The sequence below is a fragment of the Dendrobates tinctorius genome, unplaced genomic scaffold (genome assembly GCF_039654945.1).
Source record: "Dendrobates tinctorius isolate UK_male_01 unplaced genomic scaffold, ASM3965494v1 ptg000143l, whole genome shotgun sequence".
In the NCBI taxonomy this organism is placed as follows: Eukaryota; Metazoa; Chordata; class Amphibia; order Anura; family Dendrobatidae; genus Dendrobates; species Dendrobates tinctorius.
The window spans coordinates 40480472-40493528 of record NW_027361810.1 but is presented as its reverse complement, the minus strand read 5'-3'; the positions used below and the strand labels follow the sequence as shown (position 1 = coordinate 40493528).

The 13057-nt window shown below is 41.6% G+C and overlaps 1 protein-coding gene across 2 annotated transcripts in view; it reads right to left on the bottom strand.

The window, feature by feature from the left end:
• NOSTRIN (nitric oxide synthase trafficking) overlaps positions 1-13057 on the bottom strand; it is a 66217-nt gene that overhangs the window by 33341 nt on the left and 19819 nt on the right. The window contains exons 2-4 of one of the 2 annotated variants that reach the window (XM_073545803.1): positions 12282-12372; positions 11909-11994; positions 5383-5466 (exon numbers count right to left, since the gene is read on the bottom strand). In XM_073545803.1, the coding sequence (XP_073401904.1) occupies positions 5383-5393 (11 nt within the window). In that variant the 5' untranslated portion in view covers positions 5394-5466; positions 11909-11994; positions 12282-12372. The remainder of the gene's footprint in view (positions 1-5382; positions 5467-11908; positions 11995-12281; positions 12373-13057) is intronic. The other variant, XM_073545802.1, reaches the window with a different exon arrangement.

Here is a 13057-nt window from a genome sequence, read left to right as displayed (position 1 = left end):
GTTCTATATTGTGTGTATATCTAGCAGTCTCTGTGTCACCTGTATTTGCAGCAGTCTCACTGTGTCTCCTATGGTATGTATTAAGCAGTCTCGTTGCCTCATATGTGATGTATACCGAAGTCTTGGTGTCTTCTATGTAATGTATACAGCGGTCTCACTGTCTTCTATGTGATGTATATATACCAAACCGCTGCACGACCAGCTCTACCCTCGCCTACTGTATTATCACCCATCCCTTGAAGATTGTGAGCCCTCGCGGGCAGGGTCCTCTCTCCTCCTGTACCAGTTATGACTTGTATTGTTTAAGATTATTGTACTTGTTTTTATGTATACCCCTCCTCACATGTAAAGCGCCATGGAATAAATGGCGCTATAACAATAAATAATAATAATAATAATAATAATAATATATAGCAGTCTTGGTGTCACACTTGTGATATATTGTATATGCAGCAGTCTCAGTGTCTCCTATGCAATGTATGCACCAGACCCACTGTCTCCTACGGTAATGCATGCACCAGACCCACTGTCAGCTATGTGATGTATATATAGCAGTCTTGGTGTCACCTATGTGATATGCTGGATATACAGTAATCTCAATGTCTCCTATGTGATGTATATACAGCTGTCTCAGTGTCTCCTATATAATGTATGCATCAGACCCACTGCCTCCTATGTAATGTGTGCACCAGACCCACTCTATCCTATATAATATATGCACCAGCCTCACTGTCTTGTGATGTATATATAGTAGTCTTGGTGTCTTAATATTCCGTATTAACAGCCATCTCTTTATCTCCTATGTGATTTATATACAGCAGACCTCCCACTGCTTGAGTTCTATAAATGTAACGTGAGCAGTGGTACATTGCCCACTGTGAAAAGACATACAGTGTAATATACATCTGAGTTCACAAAACTTACAGCTGCAATCAATTCAATAAAAAACTTATCATCGCAAAAAGTCAACTGCGTTCCAAACCGACGCCAACCTGGATAAAGCGGTTGCGATTAGCAGCATCATAAATACCCCCTAATATCAGTCTCACCAAAAGAGAAGCAGCTCCAGCCATCACATTAGGGGTGAGTTAATTAATTGTTTGACCAAATATAGCAGGGTAAATTTCAGGTTGCTCATTTTGTACAGCCCCCGAATGATGGTATAAATATTCAAATGGTCCCTGGTAGAAAAAGGTTCCCCACCCTTGCATTAGACTAACGTTGACTGAACCTGAGATTGGCTGAAAGTCTAATGTGTATGGGGTCCTCCTGACTTTCCCCTGACAGATGATGTCGGGAAAAAGAAAGTTCTGACAATTGTAATTTCAGTCTGATGATCCTTATTTACTGTAGGGGAGTCAGGAGAGATAGTTGTCAATCGAACTATTGGGAAGAACCATTGTTGGCTGACAGTTATCTATTGTTGGCTTGACTATAGTTTGTTTAGGGGTTGTAGCCACATCCAATCCCTGGAACCTAAAATTTCATTTTGGCCCAAATGGGAAGACCAATTTTATTAAAAACTTGTGATGGTTGGGAACCCTGTTTAAGCTTTTTCACTGTGGTCCACAAACCTCAAGTTACCCAATGACAGACAGCCTCCCTAAGCTTTGGCAAGAGGAGACAGTTGACCTCTAAACATTGCAGTGTGTTTTGGCTTGAAAGGTTAAGGATAATATTTCTCAATAAAAGGATTGTCTCATCACAGGCATCCCCTATAATGTGAGCTCCTCAGTAGTGGTCTAGCTCTAAGACCTAAGACACTTGCAAACATAATTCTGCTAGAGGGAAATTAATTTAATTATACAGAAGGACGTCCTGGACCACCAAAGGGAAATCTGCTGCTTACTAACGGCCCTCCACCTTGGCTCATAGAATGGGGGGTTTCTTATCAAGGGACCATCACATCATATCTTTACGCCTAGAAGGCATTGTGAATATTTTCTAAAAATAGGTATACTGCAGGGTAGGATGTGGATTATTGTCCGCGCTGCCCAAATGACGAAATTCCAGGAATAGGTACAAGTTGTACGTAATATATCCTGAAGAAGGGGTTGTATTAACCTTGAAACGCGTTGAATAAACCACTGTTAACTTTTACCTATTCTTGGAATTTTATCATTTGGGCAGCGCGGACAATAATCCACATCCTACCCTGCAGTATACTGTGTTATTTGGTTGATGTTCGACCTGTGGTTCTGCGGCAGCCTATACCTACTATACGTGCTTTGACTACTGAATGCCAGGTGAGCAGTTTTTTTAAAAAAAATTGCTGTTTCATTTGTGGGATAAGACTCTATTTTGCACTTTGTGTCTCCCTTTTCTTCAACTAAAAATAGATATAAAATATATAATCCTTTATGGAATATCACTGAGAAAATACAAAATTAGTGCTTAGTATAAATAACCTTCCGATATAAATATCATTGCTCGGTAAGGTGGGAGTGCACAAAAGCTACAAGCTTCAAACTACAGACACTCCGGATTGTGCTGACTGACCATTTGCTTGTTTGGCAGCTACTTGAGCTAAAGTCAGAGCATGTAGGAAATTTATTGGTGCCCCAACGCTGAATCACTATGGGTGACACTGGATATTAATGTTCTACTCGCATTATCTCCATTGACTTTATTACATCACACTGCATTTCCCGTAAATGTGGCCAAAGTGATATGTGATTTAGCAAACAGTTGTGTATCATTAGGAAAAACCCGGAAACGATTCAATTAACTCAAGCTTCTTTAGGGAACCGGCGCATGGCCGTGGCTTTCACCCCAAAGTCTGTGACTCTACAGGGTGAGTGGTTTTGAAGTTTTTAGTCCATAGACAGATTGATGGCTACGGACTGTATAATATGATTAGCATTTAGTTTGAACAGACAACTTGGACCACAGTCATCAAGGAGTCTGGATATACTATTGCTCTGCAGGCCCACCCCAAGGAAAATGGAGCATCACATAATTCTGATGAAATGCAACGGGTTGTCCATGCAAGTCATGAAGGTGCCAGAACTTTCTATGTAGATACTATCTGCTTGGGCTGACAGATGAAGGCGTTTTACAAAACCCTAAGTCACAATTCCTCACTAGATCCCCTTTTAAACCAGAAGACCTCAATATTTGGAACAAATATCAGCACAGGAAAACACCCGCTCCACTGCAGTACCCTAATATGCACAATTACGAACTTGCTACAAGTCAGAAGTTGGGTCGTTTAGTGTTAAAGGGAATCTTCCAGTAGGAACAACCCTCCTAAGCCGTCTATATGGGCATGTAAGGTCATAGGAAGCTGAATAAAATGAAACATTGATATCTGCGATACAATGAATGACTAATCTGGCACAGGTCATTTGCATGTAAGAGAAATTTGGAACCATTCATCAGATCTCAGATATCAAGGTATCATGTGATGCATCCTCCTATGACCTGCAGGCTTCGGATTCCTGTTCCGACTGCACAGCTTGGCCCAATAGAGCGCCATAGATTGATCCACACTTATAGGCTGTGCACTCCGTCACATAGCATTCTTTATTGTTCAATTATTTCCTAAATGGAAAGATAACGGGAACCTGTCATTGGATTTATGCTGCCCAAACTATTATTGCAGCCAGGTATGTTTTTGGGAACATTCAGACATCAGTTTTCACATACAAATTCTATTTGTGTTTTTCACAGATAAAACTTGTACCTATTAGGCTAAGTGTACACGTAGCAAAAATTTTCTGCTGAAAAACAGGACTCCCTTCCCAGAAACCGCGCGTTTTTTTCTGCGTGTTTTCCCGCGCAATTTTACCGCGATTTTTGCATGTTTTTTTTTTAGTTTTTTTTCCGCGCAGTTTGTAGACACATGGAAAAAGCCAGAAACGAGGAAAATAATGCAAAATTAATGAGCATGCTGCGTTTTTTACCGGGATACTTTTTTTGCAGTAAAAAACGCATCAATGTGCACAAAAAGTGCAAAATGCATAGAAATGAATGGGAAGCTTCTTTTTCGCGTTTTTCCCGTGGATTTTTTTTTTGCAAATCCGCGGGAAAAAACACGAAAAAACCGCTGTGTGTGAACACAGCCTTAGGGTCTCTATAGTCACACATCCGCGTATTTTCGTGGGCTGCACAAAATCATGGAGACATGTCTCGGATCAAACTCACCAATGCAAGTCTATGGGTCCGTGAAAAAAACTGGACAGCTCTGGGGTGCCATCCGTGTGTTGTCCACTATTTATTTTTCATCTGAAAAAAGGTTGATGAAATTCTGACCAAACTCTGATGGTAAAAATTGACACACTGATCAAACGCTGTTGAAACTCTGATAAGCAGCATTGATGAAGCTCTGACCATTTTTTGGCGTAAAAGAAAACTCACGGACGTGTGAATGAGCTCTTACTAGAATCATGAAATTAGAGTTGGAAGAGACCTCCAGGGTCATCGTGTCCAACCCCCTGCTCAATGCAGGATTCACTAACCCATCTCAGACAGATGTCTGTCCAGCCTCTGTTTGAAGACTTCCATTGAAGGAGAACTCACCACCTCTCATGGCAGCCTGTTCCTCTCATTGATCACCCTCACTGTCAAGAGACCACAATTCCAGCGATGTGTGACTTATTTTGCTGGGTGCAGCAGTTGTGGTACAATCAGAGCTCTGAGAGCTGTCCCCGCTCACACCACAGCTTTTCTATGTACATTGTATATAGCGAGCTGCTAATCAGTGGTAGAGGTGTGGCTGGACCAAGAGGCATGAGACACTTATTCCTGTAGTGATAATCTACTGCTGATAAAACACTCATTGTAAAGAAACAACAACACAGTCTAGTAAGTGACAAATTGCTGAAATCAGTATCTCAGCCCCTACTTCATGCTGCTGTCATATTACATAGCAAAAACAAATTCCTTTTAAGACTTTCTGCTCCCCTCTCCCATTGCTCCCTTCACGAGAGAGGTGGTAGGGGTTGTATACAGAGCTATATTAAGCTTTATGGCGAGAACAGAAAACTGTTTACAGGCATGGAAGAAAGCACATGAAGAGGAAATGAGCGCATTTCTAAGCAGTGAAGACAGCAGCTCCCTGGACACACAGACCATCCAGCCTATATTACTGGGAGAGACACTCCCACGAGAGCAAAATCTGAAACTGCATATCAGGGGATCTGAAAATATATAAAAGAATGAAGATCACATGCTGAAGAGTATTTTTTTTAACTAAACATTTAGTTAAAAACATAGTTATTAACTGAAAATGTTTTAAACCATTAAGATTTAAAAAAAAAAAAAAAAAAATATGCCGATGGCATTTATAACCTTTTTAAAAACACATTTTTCAGATTACAAAGTATCACTCATTTATATTGATTATCTTAAATGAATAGCTACAGTAAAATATTTTCTCACTTGTTCTTCATGCCATCCAAAGCTTTTGTCAGCTTGCTGGACACTTTCTCCAGGCCTTTGGCATAGTTCAGCTCCAAGTCAGCTCTGCAGTTATTCCATTGAGTTATTTTAAACAAAAAAAACAACAACAGACAGGTATCATAAAAACATATTTTAAAATAAATCAATAAGCCTGATACACTGTATATAACATTTATTTTCATGATACAAATCCAATCAAATTCAGACTTAATAGTTCATGAGGTTAAAGGGGTTTTCCGGCCAGAACAATTCTATTTCCCCGAGGTGTAACTTGTAATGAGTGGTCAGGCTAAATCTAACCTAGTTATGTAATTTTTCCTTCCTCCCTGTCTTATATTCCTTAACCCTCCAGCGTATGAATTGCCTGTATTGTTCCCATCACACCCACATTGACTTTTTGGTTTGTTCTTTTTTTTAATATCATGTTTATTTTAATGTAAGACTCCACCTTGGGGTAACATTGGCTGAATAATAGTCAACACGAGTAAAATCTTTCGTTATTTTAGACTGTACGTGTTTCAGTACTTTTTTAGTTTTTGCTCACTTGGTTATCAGAGACTATGTTCTTCGCCCCCTCAATAAAGTTTTTGGCACATTTGTAGATCCCATGCTGGGATAATTTTTTGCTTGCAAAATAACAGACACCACAATGGAACCTATCATCTGTCAATGGGATCAGAAATATGATGGATGGTGCAAGCAGACTTTTATGGAATTAGTAGGTGCACATTTTCCGTATAGAAACTGCAGTTAAGCTAAAGAGAGATTTAGGATCCTAATCGGAGAGTTTTACGTTGTTTATTCTCCTTAGGAGAAATGCTTTTCTTCCACTGTAATAATTTACAGTGAGACATTCCTCTGGGTGTCCATAGCCATTCATCACTGCGTTTATATCCAACTGCTCTATATAAGCACCTGCCGCAGCCCCTATATCAGTATTTACCGTGGAGCTGCAGGCAGATGACATGAAAAGTATATGTAAAAGTTTTATACGGGCTGCAAATAAATAATAAGCAGAGATGGATCTGTCATTTGCATTTCTGAGTTAAATAAACTCCTTTATCAGGAAAAAAAAATGCATTGCCCTGAATATCGCAAATTCAAGTGTATCTGTCTCCTCAATGCTGTGGATGAATCATACTGTGTGGGGGGGCTGTGAGGGAATCATATTGTTTGTGGTGTACAGGTGCTGGAGGAGCATTTGTCTCTCTGCCACCCAGCCCAGCCCGCCCCTGGTGGGGCCCCCATCTGGCCAGGCCCACCGGCACTTGCCCGGGTGCGCCGGGTGCTGACGCCGGCCCTGTGTGGGGGAATCATACTATATGTGGGGCTATGGGAGCATTATACTGTCTGGATGGCTATGACTGCTTCATACTATATAGTAGGCTGTAGGGTATTCATACTGTGTGAGAAGCAATCAGGGACTCTCCTTTGGGTGCATCTTACTGTGCGGAGAGCTGTGGGTGTATCAAACTGTGTATGGGGAGCTGAGGAGACATCGGAATTATATTATGCAGGCGTCTGTAGGTGCATCATACTGGAGTTGGAGGCTATGGGGTAATCTGTGCAAGAAGTAATAGGGAAATGTGCTATGAGATCATGTGTGTGGGCTGTGGAACATAGGAATCATAGGATGTTAGAGTTGCAAGGGACCTCCAGGGTCATCGTGTCCAACCCCCTGCTCAATGCAGGATTCACTAAACCATCTCAGACAGATGTTTGAAGACTTCCTTTGAAAGAGAACACACCACCTCTCGTGGCATCTTGTTCCACTCATTGATCACCCCCACTGTCAAAAAGTTTTTTCTAGTATCTAATCTGTATCTTTTCCCTCTCAGTTTCATTCCATTGATTCTCGTGTTTCCATGTACAAATGAGAAAAATGATGGCGATCCCTCTACAATGTGACATCACTTCAGATATTTGTGGACAGCTATTAAGTCTCCTCTTAGACTTTTTGTTGCAAGCTAAATATTCCCAGATATGTTCCTCGTAGAACATATTTTGCAGTCTGCTCACCATCCTGGTAGCTCTTTCTCTGAACTTGCTCCAGTTTTTCAATGTTTTTAAAATGTAGTGCCCAGAACTGGACACAGTATTCCAGAAGAGGCCTGACCAAGGAGGAGTAGATGGGGGCTACTTTACGTGATCTAGACTCTATGCTTCTCTTAATACATTCTAGAACTGTGCTTGCCTTTTTGCTGTGCATCACACTGTTGACTCATGTGCAGTGTTTGATCTATTGGTATACCCAAGTCTTTTTCACACTTGTCGTTACTTAGTTCTAATCTTCTTTTTCTGTAGATGTAATTTTTGTTTTTCTTGCATTTCTTCCTGTTACAAGCTTATGTAGATCCTTCTGAATACTTTCTGTCTTCTTTAGTGTTAGTTATAGCTTTACATCATCTGCAAGTTTCATTTGTTTACCTTCAGTTTGCTTATATAGATCATTCATAAAAATGTTGACCACTGGGGCCACAGACAGAGCCTTGTGGTACCCTACTTGAAACACTCTTCCACTCGGATGTGCAACCATTTGTTACCATTCTTTGAGCACAATCACTGAGCAAGTTATGAAGCCACCTAACCGTAGTCTTGTCAATCATTTTTTCAATAAGGATAGTATGATATACTGTATCAAATGCTTTTCTGAGCCCCATATATTCTATATCTACTGCATTTCCCTGATCCACCCAGTCAGTGATTCCATCAAAGAAGGAAATTATATTAATCTGGCATGACTTGTTTGCTACAAACTCATGCTGGCTCTGGTTAATTACTGTATTCTTAACCAGGTATTTACATACATGCTGTTTGTGTGTGGGAGATTCTACTGCTGGGCATATTTTGTGGGGTGGGCACTGTAAATGGCATTAAAGGGATATCATACTGTGTAGTATCATGTTTGGGCTTCACTAAGAGCAACATTTATATGTGGACTCATTGGAAGGACTGGGCAAAGCTAGGGAAGAGACTTTCTGTCTTTCCGTTATTTAAAAGTTGGGAGGTACGCATTGATTTCAATGAAATATGGATATTCTTGTATTTCAGTTTCCTGTGGATTTGAACAATTTCTTAAACAGAGTGTAACTCTCTGATGGGGGGTTTCAAACCTGGGACCATTCAAAATCAGTTTATTTTCATGGAGACCCTCCAACAAAAAGGCTTGGGCCAGTGAACATCTTTCCTCATGCAATGCATGCAAGCCATTTTCTTCTACCCAAGAAAATATACATAGAGTGAAAATATAACAGCCCAAAACATTTGATTTCTAACTAGGACACTGTTGGACATGGTGCTGATTTTTTGTCTGAACCCATAGTTTTGCCACCGAAAAGTGACACAAGTGTCTTACAGATCCTAGTCGTGCTGCACTCTGTTCAGAACATAAATGGTTGGGGCTGATATAGTTGATCATTATCTAGTATATATGACCAGCTCTATAGTGTGTCACGTACTGTGTGTAAATACACAGGCTGATTATTTATTTCAGAGGCGGGGCGGGCAATATATTAGTGTAATTTTTCTTAAACGTGGTGTAAATGTTCTGAATCCAGCATTCTTTTCCAGTTGTCTCTGGAATGGATCACTCCTTTCCTTAAAATATGACCCTGCCTTCCCTGTAAGTAAATCTTTATTTTTTTAGTTAGCTGGGTGTGGTGATTCAAACTTTTCTGTTTATGTCTTTGTGAGGGCCATGCCCACTTGGCTAACAAGACTAAATTTACATGCAAAGAAAAGGAGGCCAGATATCAGGAACATAGGGGTGCAGGAACAAGAAAAAAACAATTCTCATCAGATTCAGGAAAATAGTTGCATCTCTGTAAGGTTAAAAAAATATATACCGTATTTATGGCAATAGAAAGGTTTTCTTCAAGGAGCAAAGCGACATTTTATTTATACCTGCTAAAATTGGTCTTGTAATTGCAAAATTACCCTGTGGCCATCAGTGAGGTCCAACCTCTCTTTGCTGCATTTAGAAATTATCCGATTCCTTTTTTTACTGCAATTCAGGTAGTGTAAAATTGTGCAAATTTTTCTAAACCATCCCATTTACGGTTCTGTTCCCAGAGTCCTTCAAAAGCAGAATATTTAAAAATCGTGAGTGTGTTTGTTTAACTCGTCATCACCATTTCAGCATTTGTTATGGCAAAATTTGTTTCCCCTGGATTGTGAAACGGTGTAGGAGGAGCAGTCCCCGCTGTGTGCCTGGGCCGGAACCAAGGGGACTGTCACCAAGGATCCTAGGGGGACTGTTTCCGGGGGACATAGGGGACGGAACACTGAGAGTTCTAGAAAGCTTGGGGGTGGAGCCAGTATAAAAGGGGCTGAGGACGCCAGCGGAGGTCAGTCAACGGAGCAGAAGAGAAGGAGCAAGGAAGCTAGAGGGCGCCAGAGAGAGACCCAGACCAAGAGGAGAGCAGCAACTGGAGTGACTGAAGGGAGACTCACCGCAGACAGAAGGGAGACGGCACTGAGCCGTCCAGCAGAGAGACACCGACCGTCCGACCGCGCTCCTAGCAGCCGCCACCGCTTCACTCCAGCCCGCAGTTGCGGCCTGTCCGCTGCTGCCCGCGGCCTCCAGAGCTGTGCTCCAGCCCGCGGCAGTGGCCTGTTCGCTGCCACCTGCGGCCACCGCTGCCCGTCCCCAGCTTGTGGCTGAGGCCTACACCTTCTTGTCCCAGGCAACGCTGACCCGCCTCCGCCGGGAGGTGCCTCGCATAGGAACTCTTCAGGGGCCTGCTGTGCCCCCGCTTCGCCTGGGCGTAGGAACGCCCGAAGTCTCCGCCAGATCCTCGTCGGCTGGGCCCAGTGGCTGAAATGCCGAAGCATCACCAACCACCTCTCTGACAAACTTCAGAGAGGATAAGTGACACGTTGTCATTAATACTCGGGACCTGTAGTCGGCCATACCACGGCCCTATAGTGACTGGTCTTGACCGGGTAGTCGTGTTCGTGTTAGCAGTGTATTCCTGTTTTAAACCCCTGCGAGGGTAACTGTTGTTAGCTTGTTGGTTCCTCAAGATAGCCCCTATACATATATATAAAAGTTACAACTTAAGTGCATCCCGTCTCCCGTCTCATCACTGCATCCCGTGTACCTGCGATGACTACAACGGTAGTGAGTGAAACACATTCCCCATAGTGATGAGCGAGTATACTTGTTGTTCGGGTGGTCTCCGAGTATTTTGGCGTGCTCGGAGGTTTAGTTTCTGTCACCTCAGCTGCATGATTTATGGCTGCTAGACAGCCTGAATACATGAGGGGATTCCCTAACAGGCAAACCCCACATGTATTCAGTCTGTCCTGCAGCCACAAATCATGCAGCTGAGGGGACAGAAATTAAATCTCCAAGCACGCCAAAATACTCAGAGATCACCCGAGCATGCTCTGGAAACCCAAGTAATGAGTATACTCGCTCATCACTAATTCCCCATTTATAGGTTTCTGGAGTTTGCAGCACAAGAGTTTTCACTCATTTGCAAGATGGAACAACCTTAAATAAGGCTGCTCACAAATGTGATTGGTTGATAAGGACTGCAAGTTCATTTCTTCTCTGTGACCGCTTTAATGGGCCAATGTTTTCAGCAAAAAATCTGCACTTTCTGCTTTGGATCCAGAACATTGAGGCTATGTGCACACGTTGTGGATTGATCTGCGGATTTTTCCGCGTGGATTTGGTGAAATCCGCAGGTAAATCCGCAGGACAAAAGTCCTGCGGTTTATCTGCCGATTAGCCTGCGGTTTTGCCCTGCGGTTTCACACCTCATAAATATAAGGTGTGAAACCGCTGTGGATGCCGCACAAACAATTGACATGCTGCGGATTGGAATCCGCGGCAAAACCGCACGGATTTTGCACAGCGTTTTTGTTTTGCATAGGCTAACATGGTACTGTACACCGCTGCGGGTCCGCAGGGCCAAATCCGCTGCAGATCCGCAGCAGAATCCGCAACGTGTGCACATAGCCTGGCTACTCAATGGCTTTTTTTGAGGGTGTGTCTACACTAAATTTTTTGTTGTTAAGGATTTTGTAGCAAATCTAATCTAAAATCCACATTTCCACATTAGAAACCTCTTCAATTACTCCATAATGTTTGTCTTGGAGCAGTTCCTCTTCAAAATCTTTATATAAAATGTGGCCGCGATTAATCATAGCCTGTGCATCTGTTTTTTGCCTACCTTTGTGAGAGTTGTACCTTATTTTTTTTGCACCCAATTTGTTAATCTACTTGCCCCTTTTTTCAAGACTATTACATGAGTATAAGTCTATTTTTTATATTTTTATTTATTTTCTGCTTTATGGGCAGAGTTTTTAAAAAGTTGCAAATTTTGATACCAAAAGACAAAAAGAAAAGTGACTTAAATGAAGCACAAATGATGAATCGGGGGGGCCAGCGTCTTGAGAAGAGTGAACATACCCTAAAGAGCGCATCTAACTACTAACAGCCACATAGTGAATGACATAGTACACATATAACACGTGATAAAGTATTCATTCTAACCTCTGTTGTAGAACAGACAAAACAGTTTTGCAGAAATGTTCTCCATTTTTAGAAACGTTCTTGAGGTCTTGATAGACTTTATCATACTGAAAAATATAGATTTATTATATTGGACATCATTTTGCATTGATACGTTTTTAACTTATATTTGTGTATATACTATGTATAACAAACCTTCTCAGATGACATAATGTATGTTACCATATATTCAGGTCAAAGATGCAGAATAACATATTTATTGCCTCAACTTTCATCAAATAATCACAAGACAACAGCAAAATATTTGCATTTAATGTTTTTTCCATGTTTTTCCAAACTCCTTTGTGCTGATTACTGACCACAGATCCACAGACCGTATCAAACTTGAGCTTACCTTTTATGTGAAAATCAGCTCAGATAAAGACAGACAATTGAGTCACAACTTCTCTGTTAGGCCCCCTTCACAAGTCCTGATATTTCCGGTACTGGAAAAAACAGTACCGGTCAGGTCCGTGCTTTGTGTACAATCCGCGTATCAGTGTGACACCATCCATGTGACATATGTATGTCTGTGTGTCCGTGTGTCCCAACCGTGTGCTGTCTGTGTGCTGTTCGTGTGCACCATCAGTGTGACAAGTACTGGCAGAGAATGACAATTAAAAATGACAGATGTTTAGGTGTTAGATATGCAAAGAGATTGATAGATGATAGATAGATAGATAGATAGATAGATAGATAGATAGATAGATAGAAAGATAGATAGAAATATGTCAGTGATATCTCACTGTGCTTTGCATGTGTACTTTCTGTAGTTGTATCTATCTAATAAATAAGTTTAAAAAATTGCATGGGGTACCCCTTATACTTTACCAGCTGAGGGAAAGCAGACAGCTGTGAGCTGGTGATAATATTCTGGGAAGGAGACAATATCCTTGCATCTTCCCAGCCTATTAATATCAGCTCACAGTTGTCTGCATAGCCTTTACTGGTAATTAAAAAAGGGGGGGACTAAAAATATTATGTGGAGTCTCCCCCAATTTTTTGTAATCTGCAAAGGCTAAACATATAGCCGCAGGCTTATTTTTATAGGCTTGGATGGGGCCATGGATATTGGCCCCCTGCCAGACTAATAACACCAACCTTCAACTGCCCCAGAACTGTTGCTTCCAT